Source organism: Arvicanthis niloticus, chromosome 7 (assembly GCF_011762505.2).
Source record: "Arvicanthis niloticus isolate mArvNil1 chromosome 7, mArvNil1.pat.X, whole genome shotgun sequence".
Taxonomy (NCBI): Eukaryota; Metazoa; Chordata; class Mammalia; order Rodentia; family Muridae; genus Arvicanthis; species Arvicanthis niloticus.
The window spans coordinates 42176036-42200603 of NC_047664.1; the positions used below are offsets into that span (position 1 = coordinate 42176036).

The 24568-nt window shown below is 46.1% G+C and overlaps 1 protein-coding gene across 3 annotated transcripts in view; it reads right to left on the reverse strand.

Annotated features, from left to right (window-relative positions):
• Stk32b (serine/threonine kinase 32B) overlaps nt 1-24568 on the reverse strand; it is a 238377-nt gene that overhangs the window by 42875 nt on the left and 170934 nt on the right. For all 3 annotated transcript variants that reach the window (XM_076938409.1, XM_034508828.2, XM_076938410.1), the window contains exon 5: nt 2747-2784. In XM_076938409.1, the coding sequence (XP_076794524.1) occupies nt 2747-2784 (38 nt within the window). The remainder of the gene's footprint in view (nt 1-2746; nt 2785-24568) is intronic.

The following is a 24568-nucleotide window of genomic DNA, read 5'->3' on the forward strand; positions in this document are numbered from 1 at the left end:
ACTTAGCTGCTGGTTCCAACTCCAATCAGCTCTATCTTAAGAATGGAAGCCTACTCTGAGACCAGGGAGAACAGGGAACTTGCCTGGGAGTTTTGGATTTTGTGGAATTAGCAGCTCTGAGCATCATCAATAAAATATTCATGTGTGTATGTACTGATGGTTTTTATCTCATTGAAATGCAGTTCTCTTGTCTCAAAGATGACACCTAATGAGATGAATAGAAACACAGGGTTCCCTGTTCTGCAAATTGCTTCCTAATGTGGTTTTCAGAAGGGATGGGTGGATGCTGTCAGAACATGCCATGTGATGACCCATTTAGGAATATGCAGGGTCCTGCCCTGGTTATGTTCCTACTGAATGCTTCAGTAGAAAAGCTTTCGAAAATGTAATACTCATTTTAAAAACTCATGAGATAAATGATCAAAGATACAGAAGATTAAATTTCTGCAATAATGTCCATCAAAGGTGTGACATACTCTGTGGAGTTCAGTGAGAGGAACATCACTGAGTTTCCAAGGTTTCAGAATCCAGGTACTTCCATATGCTATGAGGCTGCCCGAAGTCTATAGTCAACTGTAAAGAGACACACCACTGTGTGTGCATGTGTGCGTGCATGCACGCGTGCGTGCGTGTGTATGTGTGTGTGTTCGTGCATGTGCAGGTGAACATGCACGCACAGAAGTGTATACATATGTATTTACATGAGTGTAGAGGCCAGAGGAAAACCTCAGGGCTTGCTCCTTGGGCACCATCCACCTTCTGTTTTTGACACACAGACACTGGCATCTGGACTCGCCTATTAGCCTAGAATGGGCTCATCAGCAACACCCGAGTTGCTTTCTTCAGCTCACTATAGCAACACTGCAAATGTGTACCACCTCTCCCAGCACTTTCAGGAGGATGCTGGGGATGGAACTCTTGTTTTTGCCTGGCAAGTGCTTTATCTCCTGAGCCATCTCCTCAGTTCCTTGTGTGGTTTTACTATGCAGGTGCAGGCTTAAGAACTAAATCCAGTACTTTAGGTAGAAGTAGTAAAACTGTCAATCAACGTTACCCCCTAATTCCCTCTTGGCTTCTTATAGATCCACACAATATCCTGGGAATCTTGGACATTATACCCCTTCCTTGGCTGGAAAGATCTTGCCTTGACAGTGCACTCAGTTAGTTGTGGGGAACCAAGAGTCCCTAGGAAATGTCCTCTGAATCCTGGGAGCTGAATGAGCTCTGCAGCTCTGGCACCTGCAGCCTCTAAGAGTGCTGGAGCCAGTGACATATTACATACCTGCTTGGCACATGAGGGCTCCCATCCCCATCGCTGACTAACTAAACAATATCCCTAAAGTTCATATGCTAAACTGCAAGCCCCTGTAGTTGAAGACAAAGTGGATTCAGAGATCTGATGTTTAAAGAGCCATATTGAGGCTGACTGGGTAGGTCCTACTCCAATCTGCACGGTGTCCTCATGAGAACAGGACACCGCCACACACCGGTGGATGAGTGAAGACCTTTGGAGAAGGTGCTGTCTGCATCTGCCCACCATCTCAGAAGTCTATGAATGAAGCGTCCAGATCCCTACGTGTAGTTACAGCAGCACATCAAGCTGGTATATCAGGCTCCGATGGACAACTTCCCTTGCTGCTCATGTTGGGGTTCTATGGGGGCTCATCTGATACTACTGCTCCATTTTCATCACTGTAGCTCTGGTGACTCTCCAACACACTGCACTTGATATATATTCGTCAGTGGCTCCCATGTCCTTCCTGATGAACTCCAGATCACTGAATGGGGAAATGAGGCCCAGAGAGACCTGACCCCCTTCATGTAGGACTGGGAGATAAAGCTCTCTTCTCCCTAGCTGCTTCCTACTGTATCCTCATCTGCTGCAACATCATCCCACCTTCATTGTAGGGACTTCCCTTAGCCCTCCTATCCAGGCCTTCTAGATGTCAGCAACTTATCCAGCCCACACAACAATGCTGTGAGGTCTGCAGGGTTGGGACCACATACAACCTGTCGCCTAGGTCCTTCTGTGCAGCAGGATGGCTGTAGGGATCACGCCAGAGCCATGGAATGTCCTGGCCTTTTCTCTGATGGCTTTCTAAGGGAATTCTCATGAATGAAAGGGCTATGATCTCCCATGAGTTGGTTGGTGTTCCTGTCTAGATTCTGCCTTAGGACAGCTGTCTGCAGCTTGAACATGTCTGCTCAGAAGTCCTCTCCATCAGCGGGATATCAGTGGATGCTGCTCAGCACCAGACTTGTGGACCACTCTTTCCTGGAGGCTCTGCTTCTCCAGGGACCCTGCAAGAGGCATTTGTACCTCTCTTTGTCTTTATTTTACATGCTTCTATGACCTGAGCTTGGGTGTGACTGACTAGAGAAAGGGGCACGTAAGAGAGTGGGTACTGTTCCCAATACCTCACATACCTGTCCTCAGTCCTTCTGCACCCCCGCACAGGACTAGAACATTATTTTATTGTAATCTGCACTCTGGTCCTCATTGAGCCTTGTCAACCTCAAACCAAGATATAAACAGCAATGACTTCAGAGGTGATGCCTGTGGTTAATTAAACTCAACTTTCCATGACAGGGCATTGCTCAGAAATTGACACATGTCGTTGTCAGGACTGGAACAGCACAAGTGTTTTCTTGAGCATCTAAGACCCACTCTCCCATCCCTCCTTGGTCTCCCGTATCTCACGCTGCACTGGGGCTCTAGGGAAGGGGGAAAGAAACCTTGACTCACCATGCTCATCCAGCAGGATGTTGTCTGGCTTGATGTCTCTGAAAGAAAAACACAAGGAGAGGTGTGAATCCTGAGCCAGCCAAGGGCCACCACAGTCTCAGACTAGAGAACAAAGGGGACTTCCAGGTGCTGCCTCTCCCCTGAAGTGGAGCCTCAGAGGGCTAAGGTAAGTGTAACAATAGAACCTTTGAGAAGTTGAAACTTCCTTTTCTTTCTGGACCTCTGGGCAGTCTATTTTGTTCTGAGGCATTCTTAATGTTAGACATTTCAACATTTCTTAACATTAATGTTAAGAAGAAACTGTCCCCTGTGTATTGAAATTGTTATTTTCCTTGTCATAATAGAGAAGGTAGGTTAAATGTGTGGCATGTGTCAACAGGCAGAGACACTTCTCTGCCATTCAACCCTTCAGCCTTTGAGCCTGGAAACACTGTAAAACACAACCAAAAGGGGCTGGGGAGCTGGCTTAGTCAGTGAGGTGCCTGTGAATTTGAACCCCTAGCACTCACGTAAAAGCCAAGCTCACTGCTAGAGTCTGTAACCCAAGCACTAAGCAGTGGTTGACAGAGGCAGATCTTGGAGCTCACTGACCAGGCTAACTGAATCCATGAACTCCAGGTTCAGAGAGAAATCCTGCATAAAAACAAGGCAGAAAATGATGAAAGGGGACATTTGACACAAACCTCTGGCCTCCACACACATACACGCAAATACACACACACACACACAGAGACACACAGAGACACACAGACACACATGCAGACATGCACACAAACACACATACAAACAGACACAGGCACACACACATGCATACATATACACTTACACATAGACACATAGTCACATGCATACACATAGACACACAGACACACATGCAGACATTCACAGACACACATACACACACACACAGGCACACACATATGCATACACACTCACACATAGACACACAGTCACATGCATACACACACAGATGCACACAGACATACAGACACAGATATACACAGACACCCACATGCATACACACACTCACACTCACACACACACACAGACAGACACACACACACACACACACACACACACACACACACCAAGATTAACATCTTGATACTGCAGTGCTTCTGAAAGATTGAAGAATTTATCATCTGGCCCTTCATGCAGAAGGTCTCCTGAACTTCTTAGGAAACTGAGCCCCACAGAGCACAATCTGGGAAGGAGTAGATTTCTAGAAAGTTCTATTTGTTGTTGCCATGCTAGCAAACAGCCTCTCCAAACCAAGGAGCAAATCGTAAAAACAGACCTCTGCTCTATGATCTCTGCGTTTGGCACCCTGCAAAGTGCCAACTACTTGTGTGCACACACAGAACCTGAGTGGCCTGGGAAAGGAAAAGTAGGCCTGTGACAGCAAGGTTCAGTCCTCAACTTGCAGTGACAGAGAAACCATAGATTTCAGAGACACACACCCCACACATTCAGAGTAAATGTCACAGCTGTGCTGAGGTGACTAATGACAGCTTTCTTGGAAATAAAGAATAACTGCTCCTGAGTTGATCAAATATTAACTCTACCTGAGGAGATACGCAGGGTTATTGCTGATGCCAGCAATCTCCTCCAGGGGCAGGAGAGCAGCACAGCATCTATATGTCAATTCTGATTTTCATTGAGCCTTTTCTAGCCTGTGAATGTTGATGAGCATTAAATAAACAGGGTCCCGCCACCAGGTTCATAGACCACCCATGTGACCAAAGAGGTTGTGTGCAGAGAAGACGAGGGAGCCCTAAGGGAAGGATGAACCTGATAACAAAGAAAATTAAAACAAGAGACAGAGATTCCGGTGTCAGAGTGTTAAAATTAGGTCAGCAAACACTAGCTCCTTACCCAGAGTGGCTCCCAGCAGCATCTCTCAAGGGGGAAATAAGTGTGTCAGGAATGTGGAATAAGCACATATGAAAGTGTTAGAAGGAAACACACTATTTTCTGCAATGAATATATACAAATATTGCAATTAGACAACTGATACACTATCAAGCCAGTTAAAAATTCTAGCATGGAGGAGAGGGGCTCCCAATGTCAAGCCCCAAGCTGAGAAGTGATTTGGAGTTATGACTGCTGAGGGAGGGAGAGTCACTATTCTTTGGGTGGGTGGACATTGGAATATATTGTCCATACCCCAGTGGATGGCCCCACACGTATGCACATGTGGGCAGCATTAATTGGATTCCATGTATTATAAAAGATAAGAAGAGGATATGAAGCGTTGGGATGGGGATGTGTTTGGGAAGTGCCAGGAAGAGCGTGTGAGTTGAGTGTGATCAAGAGACATTGAACAAATGCATGCAATTTTCAAAGAATAAAGTTTTACAATAACAAGAAAAATTGTAAGAAAAGAATGACACTGGCTGTGGAAGCAGATGCACCGGTAAGGAATGATGAAGCACATGAGGCAGGAGGATTATGAGTTCAAGGCTACCTTGGGATGCACCCAAAAGAAAAAAGCTAGAAGAAGAAGAAGAAGAGGAAGAGGAGGAAAACGAGGAGGAGGAGGAGGAGAAGAAGAGGAGGAAGAGGAGGAGGAGAAAGAGGAGGAGGAGGAAGAGGAGGAGGAGGAGAAAGAGGAGGAGGAGGAGGAGGAGGAGGAGGAGGAGGAGGAGAAGAAGAAGAAGAAGAAGAAGAAGAAGAAGAAGAAGAAGAAGAAGAAGAAGAAGAAGAAGAAGAAGAAGAAGAAGTAGTGGAGGAGGAAGAGGAGGAGGAGGAGGAGGAGGAGGAGGAGGAGGAGGAGGAGAAGGAGAAGGAGAAGGAGAAGAAGAAGAAGAAGAAGAAGAAGAAGAAGAAGAAGAAGAAGAAGAAGAAGAAGAAGAAGAAGAAGAAAAAGTAGTGGAGGAGGAAGAGGAGGAGGAGGAGGAGAAGGAGAAGAAGAAGAAGAAGAAGAAGAAGAAGAAGAAGAAGAAGAAGAAGAAGAAGAAGAAGAAGAAGAAGAAGAAGAAGAGGAGGAGGAGGAGGAGGAGGAGGAGGAGGAGGAGGAGGAGGAGGAGGAGGAGGAGGAGGAGGAAGAGAAGAAGAAGAAGAAGAAGAAGAAGAAGAAGAAGAAGAAGAAGAAGAAGAAGAAGAAGAAGAAGAAGAGGAAGAAGTAGTAGTAGTAGTGGAGGAGGAAGAGGAGGAGGAGGAGGAGAGGAGAAACACATGTAAATGCCTGAACCTGAATGATATCATGAAAACTGGGATGACCTTTATAGGGTTGTGCAAATCAGAGAAGGTAACTGGTCTGAACCCCATATCACCAGTGAGGCCAGAACCCAAACATAGCACTAACACATGGTTGAGATGACAAAGAAGGCATAATCTAGCATATGGGTCTGAACAATGTCCCTAAGTTCATATCCACCCATAACCCTAGAGCAGGAGTTTGTTTGGTTATGGAGCCTTGGCTGACACACCCAGAGAAAGATCTAAAAGTGAAATTACCCTGGGACCAGGGCCTGTCCTGGACCCAGTAAAGCCTGTACTTCTAGAGTGGGTGGAGATATGGGCACACAGACAAGGAGTAAGACAGCCTGAAGAGATGGATGGAGACCCAAGAGGCACCCACAAGCTGAGGAGCCAGGGAAGGGTTCTTTTCAGAGTCACTGGGGGAAGCATGGCCCTGAATGCACTTGTCTTTGGGCTTCTGACCTGGGAGAGTGGAGATTCCAGGTGTCTAAACCACCAATGATATGGTGATTGCTGTCTATCCTAGCATACTGGAAGATAAACTGTTAGTAATCAGGCTTACCTCCACAAGCCACATTAGAAAGCTCCTACTTGCAGCATCTTGAATGATAAAAAATAAGGCACAATTGTGACCAGAGACAGGAGCTTTCCTGTCTAGCAGACTCTAGCTGAGGACTCAGATTGCCTGGGTCCAGAGACCCACCCCTCTCCTTCCAGATAGGCTATCTCTGTACCTCAGTTTCCTTTGCTGAATGGATTAATAACCGGTGCATAGAACATTGATTTTTTTTGTCTGTTCTTAGCATGGAGCATAGTCTACCAGTGTCTGTGAGTCGCTTCCCTCTCTGTTCTCCAAAGGCACACAGAGTAAAACTGTTCTGACTGACGGACTTGCATCTTAGAAGGGACCCAAGGAGAAAGTATATGACAAATGATCTGGGACAGTTAGGAGGAGCTAAGGTGGGAGGAGTAAGGCGAGAAAGAGGAGGAGTAAGGAGGAGAAGGAAGAGGAGGAGCTAGAAAGGCAGAGAGGTTGGAGGATGGAGAACCACTCTTGGATCGAGAGCAGTCTTGGGTAACAACTTATATCTATGTTAGTTAATTGGGAAACACCTTCAATTGTGCGGGCATCTTGTTATTGAACATTATCAAGCCTTATAAAAAGCCTTCAGATAATCTAAGCAATAGAGTCTCATTTTTACCAGGCCCACGTGGGTGGCGGGATGGTCTGGGCTCAGCCCAACCTTGTGGAGACAGCGTGGAAGATTGGCAGAGCCATCTCCCACGCTGGCATCTTGTGGGTGGCAGGGCCAGTGTCTCTGGCCACCTGAGTGGGCGGTCTGAGCCAGCAGCCTGAGCTGAGCTGCGGCAATAATTCATAATTCGCCACCACCACTCATGGACTCAGGCCTAGGCTAGTTGGGAAGATGGCGACTGATTAAGAACAAGCCAGATTAAGAGCCACAGTTTTAAATATTACCTCAACAGACAGGTGCTTTAAAGAGAGTAAACCAGGGTCTAGTGGAGACAGGTGGGGTCATGTGACAGGCAAGAAGCAGGTTCTTCTTTCAGGAATGAAGCAGCCAGAGTCCCAGAGGAGGAGGTGTTACCCTGCAATGGACTTCCATCTCATGGAACATGGCCAAGGTGATGGGTGGCCTTGATTTGCTTTACTTTATTTTTATTTTTATGTATTTTATGTGTATGGATACTTTGCATGTATTTCTGCACACCAGAACACAGCCTCAGACAGTTGTAATCTGCCATATGGTTGCTGGAAATTGAACTCAGGACATTCAGAAGAGCAGTGAGTGCTTTTAACCACTGAGCCATCTGTCCAGACCCATTTATGTCATATGACAGAATATATGGGACTTACTCCTCACCAGTTTGTCATCTTATTGCAGAATCTGCTGAGGCAGATGCAAGGAGGGCCAGCACTGCCTTGGAAGGCACAGTGAGGCAGCTGCTCATGTGTGAGCCACCATGTATGAGAAAGGCCACATGGCCAGGTCATGTAGAGACCCCCAGGAGATAAAAACAGCTTGTGGCTGGTAAGTAGCTGGTATGTAGGAATCTTAGTTTTAAGATACAATGACAGAATTCTGCCAAGCACACTGAGAACTTGGGAGAGGATCCCAGGGCATACCCAATTGGCAGTTATGAGCCCCTATGTAGAGGGCCTAGAAGAGATGGGCCTGCATTCTGGAATACAAACATGGGTGATTGAAAATCTCCACGTTGGTGGCCTTTACTTGTGGGACCATACTACACTAGCTACTGAGTCCTGGGTATTCAACTCGAGGCCTTGGCATCCTTATCTGGAAAATTAAAAACAGCACCTGCCTCACAGTGGCTCCCAGAAGCCTTGGTCCAGTGCTCAGGGTGCCTTCCAGCCCCAGACAGGTACTGGGACTACAGGATCTTTTTAAAGGTGCTTGGAAGAACTCCAGGGCAGGTTCTCCAGTTTTTAGAAAGTGAATTTGATTTTGTCTGGATATGATTTTCTGGAAAGAGCATTGTTCAGGAGGTGGCGGCATAGGGAGGCCTGTAGAGCGGCTTGGGGTTTAATAGAGTGTTTTCTGGGCAAAGACTCTTATCAGAGCTTCTTGTTCATCCCTTCCAGGTCCATTTTCTCTGTGTCTATTTTTCACAGTGATTGTATCTCAGCTCTGGAGCGTCGTCCTGCTGAAAACAAGATGCGTGTCCAGAAAGGACAGGAGAAGTATGGTGTCGATGGGGGTGGTTGTAACGCTATTTGCTGAGGACAGACTCATCACTTCTGAGCCAAGCAAGATGACACTCCAATAGAATGTATGCCTGGGAAGTTATCAGACCCGGGCTTGCCCTGGAATGAACCTCAACCCCCAATCAGGAACATTGTAGAACATCAGCCCTGCTTGTTGTTTTTAATAACAACACAGATAGATGGCCTAGGAATGCAGGAGGATGTTTCTGCCTCTGCTCTTTGCTGGGACTTCTTAATATTCCACACTATTGATCTCAAGCAGTGGTGGAGACAATTGAAAAGCCCAGGGGGAGTTTAATTTGCATTTCCCTAAATGCTGAGGACATAAAACACTTTTTAAAGACTTTTTTTAGTCTTGATTTTTTTTACTTTTATTTTTTTTTCTACTGAGAAATCTGTTCAGATCCATAGTCCAGTTTTTGATTGGGTTGTTGTTTTGTTGTTTTGTTTTGTTCTCTGTATATTCTACATACTAACTGGCTGTCATCCTCAGGTCTATCTCTGGACCAATGCTCTCTGATTGGGTAAATGGTGAAGGGTTCTCAGTGGGGAACTTAGATATATGCTTACTGTTCTTTATTTTTGTAATGAATTACTCTTTGAAATCCAGGATACTTTGGGTTTATCATCTCCCACATATCAAATTGCATGCCTTTTAGACTATAACCCTATGGCTTTACAAAGCACATCTGGCCCTGGCCCTGGCCCTGGCCCTTCGCTTTCACAAGTCCCCTTATGGTTCTCTCTGCATAAATACAGTCTTAAAAATAAAAGAGTAACACCAAGACATGTATGTAAGCTTTGAACATGTCAATGAAGGACACTAAAGACAGCTGCCGAGTATGCTGAATGCATATGGGAAGCATCCATGGCTGGGTTAGTGAGTGGAAGCAAGTCTTTCAATGCACACAAGCTGTGAAGGGTTAGTGCCTTGCACATAGCATGGAGCCTTACATGGCTGACCTCACTGTCCTCTTGCTCCATCCATGGTCAGACCCTGCTTGAGGGTAGTGACTTGCTCAGCTATGCCAAGAACAGCCACAACCTGGTGGCACTAATTAGTTCAGTCCAAGAGCTTTGTCCAGCACTGGCTGGAGGTGAGCTGGGTGACTGGGGAAGTGGTACTTGCTTCGGGACTTCTAAGCACATCTCTAGCGATTCAAAGCTTTCAGAATGTGTAAACTAATCCCAGAATGTACTGAGACCAATGACTCTCCTCATGGATGAGTCAGACAAGTGTTTGTCTCTTTAGGTATAACGAGGGAGTCACTTTCCCGTGAGCTGAGGTATCACTGAATCCCAGAGCTTCCACACACCCAATTCCCAAGGTCAGGTTGCTTTTTTCTATTTGCACTGAACATATTGAACTGAAGTGGTCTGTGTCTGAGTCAGCCTGCTTCACCAGACCCAGAGGTCTTCAGGAGAAAACCTCTACAGCAGCAGGCAAGCAACAGTGGGAGTGGATGGGTGGGTGTTTGCCAGGGGGCCTGCAACCACTGCCAGACAGTCGGAGCTGTGATATAATTAATATAAAGGTTTCAAACTCAGGCACAGACCACTTCAGTCCAGAATGCTCAGTGCAAATCTCTATTCACACTGCTCTGCACGCCATGGCCTTCTCCTTCAGTCCCATCCACCATGTCCTCATCCCCAACTCTCTCTCAGCTCAGATTCCATGGCTCAGGTCTCTTTTTTCTCTTCCAAACTTTTAACTCTTTCCTGATATCCCCATTAGAACCAAGACCCATTGAGAACTGGCTTCCTCACCTCACCGCCCCCCCCCACTTCTGCTCAGCAAATGCTACAGTCACCCTTCATTCCCTCTTCCTTTCTCTCATTAGTTCACAGCCAATTGAACAACAGGTTTCCTTCCTTGCACTGCAGAGCAGTGTTGCCTCTGGCATCCTGTGTGTCATCACAATACAGCAGCCACCCTCCACTCAAACCTTTCTTATTATTCACCTGTTGAAGAAACCAGGAATATGTGCCACTTAGTGAAGAGGGTTCTGAGCAGTGTCATGTGTGATCAGGACTCTGGAAACCCAGAAAATGCACATGTCTGCACCTAGACCGTGTGGTTATTGCACATGTCTGCACCTAGACTGTGTGGTTATTACTGATCTCGAATATCCACTACAGCCTGGGGCTCCAAGGCAAGACAGTGAAGTAGGTGGCTGAACTGAAGATGGATCAACTGCAATATTCTCGAAGGACTTTGTTTATCTAAACAGGAATGAAGTTGTAGGAATACTAGGCAGAAGGAATTTTTCCTATGGGGCATCATGCATATTGTCTGTCCTACCTGAAATTATTATGTCAGGCACCGGAAGACTTACAGAACCCACTACACACCTCCTAGTCCTGGTGACCTGGATCTGTCTGTCTTCATCTGCCTCCATCTGTCCCAGTCTGCAGGGCTGAGCAGAGTTTCACCAGTGGCCTTCACTTTGCTGCACCCTTACCTGGAAGGGCTAGGCTCAAATATGCATTGACCACCCCTTTCCCTAGGCTGATCCCCAGTGCCCTGGCACTTCCAGTTTTCTTTCCATACACTCATCACCCAATATGAGAAGCTTGTTTATTAGCTAGCTTTCATAAGAGCAGGTGGTTTCCCACGGCCTTGTTTCCAGAACCAAGGACAGCACCAGCAAGCACACAAGTAAACAGCTCTATGGCTGAACTGAGGCATATGCCCCCACCTGCAAGGCCTGGACCTGAGCTGGGTTGACTACCTCATGGTTTCCCGGGTGACTGAAGGTTAGCAGCATCAGGAGCTTTAGCTTCCCAGGCCAGTCATCACCTTCCATTCTGTTGGTGAGGTCCCCAAACCTGCATTGTCTTCCAGGCCCAGTGGGTTGTGATAACTCTGCTCTGCTTACTGGGTGTTATAATTTGAATATCTGTCATCCTCATCTCATGTTGAAAGGATTTGAAAGTGGGGCCTTGACATGAGGTAAGGAGGGTGGTCTCCCTAGAGCTCAGGGGACTCAAGTCAACAGCTTGCACTGCCTCCTCATGCAACACCTTTGTTGTGTTGTGATGCAATACAAGCTCCTTGTCAAAACACAAGGGGGTGGTGGTGGCCAGCCCTGCTCTCTTTGGAAGCTGTGTTTCAGCATTTGAGGTCCTTGGACTGGGGCCAGGAGCACTCAGTTTGGCAAGGAGGAGGAAGAGAGGGCATTTACCTCGTGACTCGTGTGAGTTCATATGGTTGGTAGAGAAACAGATCGGCAGCTCAGGAGAAGGACAGCATACAGACATCCCCATAACCTCCACCTGCCCATAGCTGACCACAGGGCTCAGAATGGTACCACAAAAGGGGGATTTTCTGCCCTGTTTTACTAGTGAGCCTTGGCTTGCAAGCAGAGCCTGTGTGGCACTCTCAAACTGAACTGATACCATAAGGATTGCTATTTTTAGACCCCAGATGCTGTCAGTTTTATCCACATGCTGCTAAAATGTATGAGAGTCACAGTGTTGGATGATCAGTGTTGGGAGTAACCTTTGGATTCTACCCAAAACCAACTAGCCCTAGATCTCATAGTCTTTCGGAGCTTCCGTTTCTCCATCTATAAAGTAGGCTAATCACTGTGTCTGCCTCCAAAGGAGAGTGGGAGTTAGTGGAGCTGCCAGGAAACCCTGTGTGGAGAGGCACATCAGTTGGACATGAGAGTCCCATGACAAAGCTTTAGAAAGACCAAAGAGTGCTGGGTGGGTATGGTGACACAGGTGACATCCATAATACAGCTACCGGGGAAGTTGAGGAAGGGAAACTACAAGTTCAAGGTCAGCCTGGATAATTTGGTGAGACTGTGTCTCAAGATAAAAATTACAAAGGTGGCAGGAGATGCAGCTCAGTGCCAAAATAGCAAGTCCTGGGTTTGATGTCTCACAATGGGAGAAGAGACAGATGAGCCCCACCAGGCTTTGTTAACAGGGAGACTGGGAGAAGTAGCTGGGCCAGGCCAGGCATGGGTGTGAAGTGGTTGATAACCCCTAAGTATCATGGAGGACTGTGGGGGCCAGCAGAATTGGTGATGACCTCAGGAAGCACACACCCACCTCCCTTGTTCTCAATGGGTCATGTGTGAGGAAGCATTAGCCTCTAGAAGTTCACATTCCATTCTAATTAGAAGGAGGAAGCAGTGCCATTGATTCAGGTATTGATCACTTTGACCTCGGACACTTGTCAGTCATTTCTTCTAACAAAGCAAAGGAGCAGCTCAAGCAGCAAGCGATGGTATCTATCAATGACTAGTGCCCGATTTCATTTTTATTACAGTGTGTGTGTGTGTGTGTGTGTGTGTGTGTGTGTGTGTGTGTGTGTGTGTGTGTGTTGCATGTTTGGAGGACAGACGACAGCTTGTAACTCTGTCTTCTTCTACATGCAGGAACCCAGGAGTCCAACTCAGGTTGTCAGACTTAAAGGCAAGCACCTATACCCACTAAGCCATCTTGCCAGCCTGGCTAATACTATTTTGATTAGATCTGATATATGTTTGTAGTCTGAATATTAATATCTCCTATTCACATTTAAGAAAATGAATTTCCTATGCAATTACAAGAGGTGCAGGGTGGCGCATGTGATTGGGACCTGTGGGATCCCTGTCACTGAGAAATTCGTGACTTTCCTGAAGAATTTGATGGAGCATTTTCTCTGGGTAAAGACACAGAGACAAACAATCTATAGGAAAATGCTGATTCTCCTTGCCTTGACCTTGAACTTCCCAGGGTCAAGAACTGTGAGCAATGCATTTCTGTTGTTTATAAACTATCTAGTCTAAGGTATAGTCTGAACAAACTAAAACAACATCTGGTATTCATAACAAACATAGCTGCTGCTTCTCCGAAGAACAGATTGACTGAATTTTTTGAACTAAGTTTTTATAGCAAAAAGCATTAAGACTAACAGAATATTAAGTAATCAGTTCCAGGAAATATGCAGATATGGCAAGAATTTTAGTAGAGAAGTCACTGGGGTTTCTGCAGCAAGTTACCACAATTGGGTGGCTTCATGAGATTACCTTTATTCTCTTAGTTTCTGACAGCTAGAGTTCACTCAGGTGTGTGCAAGCCTATGCTTCTATTGAGGACTCTAAGGGTGAGCCCTTCTGCCTCAATCAGTTTTGGGTGGCCCCCAGAGCTCAGAGGCTTGTGGCAACACCCTTTTCATGACACCTCCTTCCTTATCTGCCCTACTGTGTCCTTTTCTCTTTCTTAAGGTCCTGCTCACTGGAGTCTGGACTTGCCTTATCTAGTATGACCTTGTTTACTCTCCACCTGAATTACATCAGCAAAGATGTATTTCCATATGAGGTAATAGTTTGAAGTCTCAGATGGTTGATAACTTGAGAAGGTTACAGTATTGTCACTGTGGTGGTTTGAATGTAAATGTTCCCATAGACTCATAGGGAGTGGCATTCTTAGAGGCGTGGCCTTGGAGGAACTGTGTCCCAGGGTGTGGGCTTTGAGGTTTCAGATTCTCAAGCCAGTGTCATTTTCTCTTCCTACTGTCCACTGATCCAGATGTAGAATTACCTCTACAGCACTATGTCTGCCTGCATGCCACCATGCTTCTTATCAGGATGATGATGGACTAAATCTCTAAACTGTAAACCAGCCTTAACTAAATGTTCTCCCTTATATGAGTTGCCATGGTCATGGTGTCTCTTCACAGCAGTACAAACCTTAAGACAGTCACTGGGTCACTGGAAATAGAGCAGAGATCATGGGGGGCCGAGTCCATTAGGTAATCATGACTACAGGGACCAGGAAGAACTCAGGCAGGTGCTGACACTCTTGAGTTGCAGAAAGATGGCCATTATGTGGAAGGAGAAGAACATAACCAGGTTCAAGGGGGATACTGGTAGGGAAGGGTGTGGTGGACAGCAGAGGCCCCATAGGGCAGGAGAAGTCCAGAAAGTGTACAGCCACGGCAGTTCAAGTCCTGGAAACCACTTGGTGGTGCTCCCTTCTCAGAGATAGAGAGCTTGAATGAGACCCAGCCAGAGGAAAGGAAGGATGGTGGCACTCTTGCTGAACATGGTGTATTGTGTGTACCTGGGAGATGTCCTGGTGGAGTTGGCCAACTGATAAACAAAGAAGGAAGGAAAGGGGAGATTCACAATGGAGGCATGGACATCACCTTCAGGCCTGTTTAGGGTTATCCCAGGGCCTGGCTAACACAGATCCACAGGTTTTGCACATGAATGGTCAAAATCTGGGATTCCTCCTCTTTCTTTGCTGTCAGGGTTGCTTCCCCATAGAAGAACCAGGGCTGTAAAGTCTTTTCCACTCGAGAAAGCCTGTCCAGGCTCCAGGCTGACCCCAATCACAGCTTTCGATTATGTGAGTGACCTGACTGACATATAGTTCAAAAACAAATCTTTTTTGACCTCAGGTGTGGAGTAGAGGAGGCTCCCAGCCAAGCCCTGTGCCTTCTGCTTCTTAGGGTCTTGGCTGTGGCATACCAATCTAAAAGCTTTCCTGGGCCCACAGGTTTTTAAAGTGTCTCCACTGCTAGCACAGAACCCACTGCATAAATCAATCTGATTGTGAATGAGTGGTACAGAGGGAGAAGTGGGACTTTAGTCTGAGAAACTCCCCTTCCTCATGCTGGGGCTTGGGCTCAATGCATGTGGATATAGTCATGATTGTAAGGGCAGCGATGAAGCTGAAATCTTATTAAACAGCTCACTGATCCAGAAAAGATGGGAGTACAGCCATCATCTCCTTTCCAAACATTTGGAAGCTTTGAGTCCCATGTAAGATGAAATATTAATGACACTTTTCTTGGGATGATGGCAGTTCAAATAGCAATGACAATATCTCATAAGCAAGAAAGATTTAGGGGCAGGGAGGGACCAGGAGTCCTGAGGTACTGAATACCGAAGGGCTCCTGAAGAAAGAATGATCAACTTTGGCAAAAATAACCAACCCATGACTTTAGCTTGATAAAGACAAGACCATGGGAGTGCCAGGGGGTCCCAGTTAACCCTGTTAACTTAGCCCTACTTAGAGTCAACCTGGAAGAGGAAACTTCAATTGTTCAGATTGGCCCATGGTCATGTTTGTAGAGGGTTGTCTTGATTGCTAGTTCATGTAGAAGGGCCCAGCCCACCATGGGCGGCACCAGTCCTAGGCAAGTAAGTGGGCCTGGGCTGTTCAAGAAAGCTCTTAGAGTATGAGTCTGGTAGTGAGTGATCCCTCAAGCATCATTCTCCCATGAGTTCTGCTTTGAGTTCCTATTTAAGTTCTTGTTTTCATATCTATCAGTGATGGACTATGACCTGGAAGTGTAGGCCAAGTAAATCCTTCCCTCTGAAAGCTGCTTCTGGTCCTGCTATTTTATCACAACAACAGAACAAAAAGGGGATATTGGCCATGGTACACTTCATGAAGTCTTGTTCTTATTAAACAGTTCAGAAGCCATTAAAATTCATGTTCAACCCTCACCCTCCACACAGCCCATTCTTTTGGCTGTACTGATTGTGGATCCTTTCTCTCCCATTCTCCAATTGAAAGCCCTGCTAACCATATCCTATGCGTGGGGTTGGCTGTGTTGTACAAGTCCCATGAACCAGAACAGACTCCTGTGAGGGTCACATAAGATAATTTACATGAAAATATTTATGCTGACTTCTGCCTCTATTCCAAAGAGTTCTAGAAATTGGCTTAAGCTACACAAACTGCCAATGGGTTACACAGTAAATATTAGGAAGAAGATTGGGGGAGATAGGGCACAGGCTCTCCGAAGTCCCTGCACTGACTTTCCAAAGTCCTAGAACCATCTCTAGGCAGAGTTCAGAAACTGTATTCTGGGCTCAAATATGTTTGTGTAAATAAAGTTGTATGAGGATACTCTTGCTCCTAATCACTCACTGATTCACCAGTAGCATGGCTATTTCATGCTGCCATGCCCAGTGAGCCCACAGTGTCCATCCTGGACCTTCCCCTTCCTGCCTAGTCCATTTGGTTTTATGTCATCTTCATACCAACATCAGAAGAATCATGGAAAGGAGCAGGCGCAAGAATGACACAGACTCTCCATGACTAGACTTGAGACAGGCTCTTCTGAGCTGTCTTACCAACTCTATCTCATCTCAGACAGATCCTTGGCCTAAAACAACCACCACAACAATGATAGGTCAGTGTCCTGGTCAACTTGGCACAACTTACTGAGTCCCCTAGATCAGAGTGACCTGTGGCAAAATTGGTCTGCACCCTTACCCCACACTCTTATTAAGAGACACTGAGAACCCTCAGCAAGGTTACCAAGTTCTGACTGGCTGGTGTGGAGGATGGAAGGAAGGTCTTATGAAGACACACGGCATTCTGTCCCTGGTGACATGCCTGCTGTCTGCCCCTGCCCCCTGATGTTCTAAACAACCAAATTAAAAACAAGAATGGGCGATACAGGTGGATGGACATGCATTAGGTTTGGCCCTTAGACAGCAGTGGCTGAACTAAAGCAGATATTTGCAGGCATCTAGAGGCTTCTCTTTCAGAGCAGTAGGAGCATCTAGGCATTGTGGTGTACGGGGACAGATGCACTCTGCGTTCTCAGCATGCTTCCATATTCTCTAGCATGGGGATGCATTCACCACATCTCCATCCAAGCAGCAAGAGACAAAATTAGGAAGAGGCTGCATGCCAGTGGGGCTGAGAAAGTTCTAGAGTTTTTCTATGATGCTTCTGTGCATAATTCATGGCTGGGGATAGTACCATGGTCATTAGCCAAGATAGAATCAGGTTGTGAAACATTGGTTCTAGTTAGCCATGCGCCTCACTATAGTTCAATTCCACAGACCTTAGGAAGGGCATCAGGGCGATGGAGATCAGTAGTAAGGCTCCGTCTCCATCTCAGTAAAACGCAATGCAGAGATGGGAGAGTCTCCCATGGGCATTTGACACCTCTCAAATGAGCCAGTGCCCTGTCCATAAGTGTGTACCAACAGCAAGTCTTGGGTCGCCTTTAGAATTCAAAGTGGTAGAGCTATACAGTGTTGCCATTTGATTTTCTATGAACTCTTTTGTGTCTGGTGACAGGCCAGACCATTGGCTATGACAACTGCCCAGACATGTACTCTATCTGAACATGCTGCCATCTCTCTGTGCCTGAATATTTTCTTCCATGACTAGGACTATAAATAGGCCTCGCCCATGGGCTGTCCCACACTTCAAACGGGGAGTGCTCTGAATCTTAAAAGTCTGAGTTTAAAGTAGACTAGACTGGGTTTGCAACTATCAAAATCTCCTGGGGTGAGCAGAATCTTCCTGTCTTAAGTCACTGCTGTAACAGGATACCTGATACTGGGCGATTTATTCAGGAGACAAGGTTGTTTCACCCAGGGTTCTGGATTGAAAGTTGCAAGTCCAGGATCAAGTGGCAACACTTGGTGAGGGTCTCCTGCTTCATCACAACATGGAGGATAGTGGAAGGCCAAAAGATAAAGACTGTGATATCCCAATCTGCTGGTAACCTGCTCAGTTCCACAAGAATGAGAGCTTGCCATATGACAATTAACCCAGTTCTGAGACAGTGACGTTGGATCTTTCACACAAAGGAGCCCTCAAGCCCCAGACATGTACAAGACTCATCATCCTTCAACCTTGTTAACCTAGGTACTAAATTCCAATCTACGTTCTGGAGAGGGTAGACCATGTTCCTGCTGTATCACTCCCCAGGAAACTATTATACCAAGGTGGCAGGATAGTCTCCAGGGCACAAGGGGGATGGATGTAGAAGCTATTTGATTTACAGATTATGTAACACATTAGCCAAGGTCACATTTCCTACTTAAAAGTTGGCATGTAGCCAGTCAAGTTCCTCAGCTGTACTGTGTTGCTTTAAGCCATTGTGTCAGCACTGGGCTAGTAGAAGTTGTCAGCTCAATAGTCCCATGCTCTGCCCTGGTCATTCTTTCCCACCATCTCCCTGTAGGATCCCCCAGCTTCTGTTGAGATGGGGTGCTATGTAGGGTATGGGATTGTTGTCCAACCAGATGGATGATGTCTCTAGATCCTTCATCACTGAAGCCAGTTTCCTCGTCACTCTGCCCCCTCCCCCATTTCAGTTTTGTTCTTGGAGGATGGAGAGTTTTAGCATCTTTACCCTTCCTTTTGTCAAATCAAAAGTCATACAAAAGAGCTCTTCTGGAGCTGCCTGTGGCCCTTCCTGATCTTAAGAGTGAATGGCCTCTCATCCTGCATGGATAGAACCATCTCCAGGGCCTCACCAGAGCTGTGTGTAACATTTCTATTTCTGCTTCATTCCTAGGGAAAATAAGAGTGGTTCCATGGAAGAAGGGTGACTTATTTTTCTTCTGAAAGTAAAATCTAGATGTGGCATGAAAGAGAAGCATGGAACGCTGGCTCAGGCCACTGGATTTAAGCTCTCCCAGTCAGTTCTCATGCTTATCAGTTTAGCTCCCAGATCCACAACTAGGCGTACAGACGCACAGGGGAGAGGTTTGGATGAGCAGGTCTGGCAGGATGAGGTTCACACACAAAGAACCTAAGGGTACAGTAGGCATGAGATTTGAAGCAACCTTCAGGGCCACCAACAATACGGTTGAATCACATTTGCTTTTCAAACCTACCAGACAAGGAACCTGGCATTGGCTTAAGCAAAGACAAGGTCGGAATGTGGACCCATGTTATCTGCGCAAAACGCCAAGTGCTCCTGTTCATTACAGGCCATCATAGAGGCCATGGAGACCAGATATATCAACTACTACTGCAGCCCACGTGGGGCCCAGGGACTTGGCTACCCATGCTTTTCCCCATCTAAACATGTTGTTTTGGTCTTCAAAGACACTCTTCATGTGTCATCTCACCTCATGATCTGTCACCTGGGGTGTGTCATATGCTCACTCTACAAGGAAGAAAACAAGAGCCCAAGAGATCAATCAGCTTGCTCCTGTAATACGGAGAGCAAGTGGCCGAGCCCTGCTCCAGCCCATTGATGAATATTTTACTCTTCTATCTGCCTTGTTACTCTCCAAGGTGGTAAGAGTGGGTAGAGGGAGCAGATGGGCTGAGCTGTGCGGGGACACACCTGTGCCTCAGCACCTGCGTCCTCTTTCTCTTATTAATCTCCACAGAAACTCTGAGGTTAGTTAAAGAAAGTAGGTCAGGACGGCAGGGGTCGAGGTGGGTTTCCACAGTGAGGAGGGCTGGAGTGTGGCTCATCAGGCCTGGTCCCTGCGGTCGGACCGGAAGTTTCCTAGTGTCACACTTGCTTCCTACTGAGAGGTGACTCAGGTTTTTTCCAAATGAATGTGGCCTGTGGACACGCATCAGGTGTGTGTGCATGTGTGTATGTGTGTGTGTGTGTATGTGTGTGTGTGTGTGTGTGTGTGTGTGCGCGCGTGCGCGCGTGCGCGCGCACATCTGCGCACATGTGTGGAGGCACAAGGCTGACGTGGAGCATCTTCCACAGTCACTCATCTGTTTTTCCGAGACAAGGTCCCTCACTGACCCTGAAGTTCACTGACTGGGAAATGCCGGCTGACCAATAAGCCCTGTGAATCTCCCTGTCTTCCTTTCCCCAGCGTTGGCATTGTAGGCGATGCCTGGTTTTGTATGTAGGTTCTGAGGATCTGGACTCTGGTCCTAACGCTTGTGTGAAGGACTTGATGAAGGCATCTCCCGAGCTCCTGTTTGCACATCTCACAGAAGCAAACCTGGGCAGGGGAACACATCACAAGTCTGCCCACAGCGGCTGCCCTCCTACGCTTCTGCAAACAAGTTAACGAGGGTGTAGTCCTGAGTCAGCTTCTAAACCAGCTTCCTCTAAGGCTGCCCTGGAAAGTCCCCATCCTCAGCAGTTTGAGTCTCAGCAGCTCACCCCAGAGATGGGCAAACACGCTCAGATTCCACTGACTCACTAATCAGTCCCTTTTGGAAAATGAGTAATAGCCACAGAGATGGTAAGTTCCTCTTAACTTTCCAATCTGCCACAAGAAATGTTGATAAATTCCACCGACTGCCACTCGCCACAGGAATGTGCATTTACAGGCTTTGAACTGAGGTTTTTCACACATACACGTCTCTTCAGACCAGCAGCTCCTGTTCCCTTCCTGCTATGGAACAGTGGGTGGGGCTTCTTAACCATGCAGGGGGATAAAGGAGTGGGGAAATGCCACGGAATCTTAAAATGCAAGTAATTGGCATTCGGAGTTTCACTTAGGGAAAAGTCAGAGGTTCTTACTGCCCCAACTAGCTTATTTCTAGAAAAATCTAGAACTTACTGTGTATCAGGCAGTGTTTAATGCTGGCAAAGTCGAGTGCACAAATACCTCAGACTGTGGTCTGAGGCAGGAGTCAGATGTGAAAATATGGAACTTTCTGGATGTATGCAGAGCTCAGTAGAGACAAAGAAGGGAGGGGGATAACATTGTATGAGGAGACTTCCTGATAAAATTTGTATTTTACTTTCTAAGAAGAGTTGATTGAAGTTGCTGAAAACTTAAAGATGTATGGTGGTGGTGGCTGGGGGCCTGTTTTATGCTTCCTGTGATTTCTTGCCTTCTTCCTCTGTGTCTTTTGAGAAACCCCTTTGCATTCACTGTGGTCCTACAAGGCTTCCGTGGGCTGAGCCTACTAGGGTATGGGTCGGTGCTTTCTGTTTGGAGTACACAGGAATTCATTTGGGGTAAGTCAGAGAGAGAGAGAGAGAGAGAGAGAGAGAGAGAGACAGAGACAGAGACAGAGACAGAGAGAGAGAGATTGAGATTAGTGCTTGCTCTGATGAGCATGTGACTCAGGAAGAACCAATCAGAGTCTTCTCTTGGCTAGATGTGTGAGTTTGATGGAAACGATCTCATTGCATTGTGGTGGCCCAGCTGGGCATAGTGCAGTGTGAGGCTGATAGCAACCTTGCTGATGGCTCCCCGGGAGCATGTTTGCTGAAGGAGTAACAGAATCCCCGCCCCCCCCCCAACTCTCTTACTTTCATTCTTACTCTCTGTCTTTCTCATGCAGAATATCAGGGGTGGTAACTTTACAAACTCCCCCTGTATTCCAACTCAGATTTGATTTTTATTCCTCACAGTGCCTGTGACGAGGCAGTGAAGACAATTACATGTGTCTTTGGTATCCTAAGGTAGTTGGCCACTGGAGGAGGGTGCTCATGGGAGTGGTGCCCCAGCTTAACCTTCCATTGTTCGCCCTGTGGATAGACAGCACTGGCCACTCACTGAACATTGGAAACCTCATCTCCAGCACTGAGATTGTTCCCTGCTAGGGTGGTTCACAGACAAAAGATGATATTCAGACAGCTGAGACTAGCCTCTGAGTGAGGGTAAATTCTCAAGAGAATATTATCTAAGGAAATGATAATGCCCAGTGATGGTGGGGCAGGTGAAGGCAGAGGAACACTTACCTTTGTTCTGTTTCATACTTTTGACTATAAAACCTATGTTTGGCACATTTATGGCAATATTTATATTGCCAAATCCCTAATATTTATAATGAACCAGTTGACCCAAACTCCATTTATGGCCTTTCAGCTTCATGGCCGTATGAAAGCAATCCACAACAGCAGATACTGTACTTGATTTTGGAATTGCTTTACTTGTATCTTGTTTTTTTGTTTGTTTGTTTGTTTGTTTTTGAGACAGGGTAGTACTATGTAGCCCAGGCTGTGCCCAAATTCACAATACTCCTGCTCCAGCCTCCCAAGCCCTCAGATAACAGCAGTGAGCTACCTTATCTGGCATGGATTTCTAATTTTACTCTTTCCCCAGGTCAGTAACAACCACTCAGTCATCTTCACAAAAGCTCAGCAGTGGCAACAAGCCACCAAACTATAATCCTGTGAGATGAAATTCATGTTTATAAGGGCAATCCTCTGTAACTCTTGAAGCACCTGGAGGGCTAATTTTGAAATTATTTTTAAGAGGGTCATTTACATTAAAAGTAAATCTGGCTGTGTATGATTTTATGCCTCATTATTGGTGCTGTATTCTCATTTTATCTTTGTTTCTTAGAAGGGTTAGTATGTGCTTTTAGATCAGTCTTCTGTCTGTGTCTCTCTCTGTGTCTCTGTCTCTCTCTCTACCTCCTCCTATTCTTTATTTAATAAAAAGCTCTTTTAAATTAAACTGGCTTCAGTCACATTCTTACTCTCTTGAATTCATCAGCCACAGCAAAATGGTAGTTTAGTGGGACCAGGTAGCAAGGGAACTAAGAGGTCATCCAACATCCTTTGAGAGACAGAACCCAGGCATTCTATCTTCATCTTGTGAACACTGGGGAATGTGAGAGTATGTGAGTATAATTTCAGGAATGAAAGTGTTCAAGTTCAGTTTTGAGTCAGGAGGATGTGTCCAGAAAGGGCTGAGTTAGTCTGTCCTGTTAACTCATGTGGGGAGAGAGAGAGAGAGGGAGAAACAGAGAAGAGAGAGAGAGAGAGAGAGAGAGAGAGACAGAGAGAGAGAGAGAGAGAGAAGCCCCTACTTACTCCACAGGCATAAAGAAAGGAAGAGGAGAGATACTCTTGGGAAACATCTCATTGAATGTGAATATACCAAGAGGCAGTTTGGCTCCTTAGTAAGGCTGATTATCTAATTAGTTATGAAAATTGAATTCCTCTGTGTTAAATAACAGTACGAACACTTCAAAGGAACAGATCTCATGCAGCAAAACCTGCAGCTAACATGTGGCACAATTAGCAAGCATATCAATTAATATTGAGACAAAGGGATAAGTCACAATAGAGAGGTTCTACTCCCATAATTCTTTGCCAGAGAGAAAAGTGCTACTGTGACATATTTCATAATCCTGGCTAGCATGTCATTTTGTCTTAGCCTCAAAATCTAAAGGTAAGCTCTGCAGGCAATTATGGCTATGGTTTTAGAGCCAAGGTCCAGTGCGCAACTAAAGTACAATGTTTGCCTTGAATCTCCAAAGAGACACACCACCAAGAACCTTGATTCTTAGTCCCATGCCAGAGACAATCACAGGACCAAGCAGGGCAAATGCATATTCTTTGGATGTATGTGTTCTCATGAATAGTTGGGTAGATAACTATTTACCAGCTGATTTGGAAAAGATGGGTAACTGAATAGATGCATAGGTAGATACTTGGATGTACTGACATACAGGTGGGATGAATGGATGGACAGAAGGAGAGATGAGTGGATATATGGCTGGACAAAGAGATGATTGGATAGGCAAGTGTATGAACACCTCAACTTTTCCTGGGCTGCATAGGATGCCAGGTCCAGCACAGGGAGACAATGCCAAGCTCCATCACAGGAGTCATCAAGCTTTAACCATGAAAATATTTACCAGCTTCCATTTCTCTCATCTCAGTCTTCATCTTATTTGGAAAATGATGTCTACAACCCTGTGACAGTTGGTACAAGCTGAAGCCCACACTTGGTGACCTTGAGGTCCAGGTTCTGCACACAGTGGCTTAAAGTAAGTACAGGTTAAATATTCATTTGTTCATGACCTGTTAACCCCATATTGGATCATGTCTTCCCTTTAAAAAATATCTGTCAACTGTGCTGGTCATGGTTCCTCATAGTTCCAAGGCTGGTTTTCCCACCAGTCCAGGCAAGTGGTCTGCATGCATAACAGCCCACGTCTTAGACTGCCAGGAACACAGCATTCCTCACCCCCATCTCTTCTGGTCCACATCCACCTCATCCTTGCATTTCCCCCACTGTTAGCATGGAGGTGTGAGAGGCTGCATCAAATAGTAATATATGTATGTATACATGCAGCCACAAGCATGTATACATGTGCACACACAGACATGTGTGTCCTAGAATATGGTGGTTAGAACTTCAATATTGCTATTTTAAATAGCCTGTGGAATTATCCCTTAAAAGCTGTATTTTTTTCAAGTGAACATT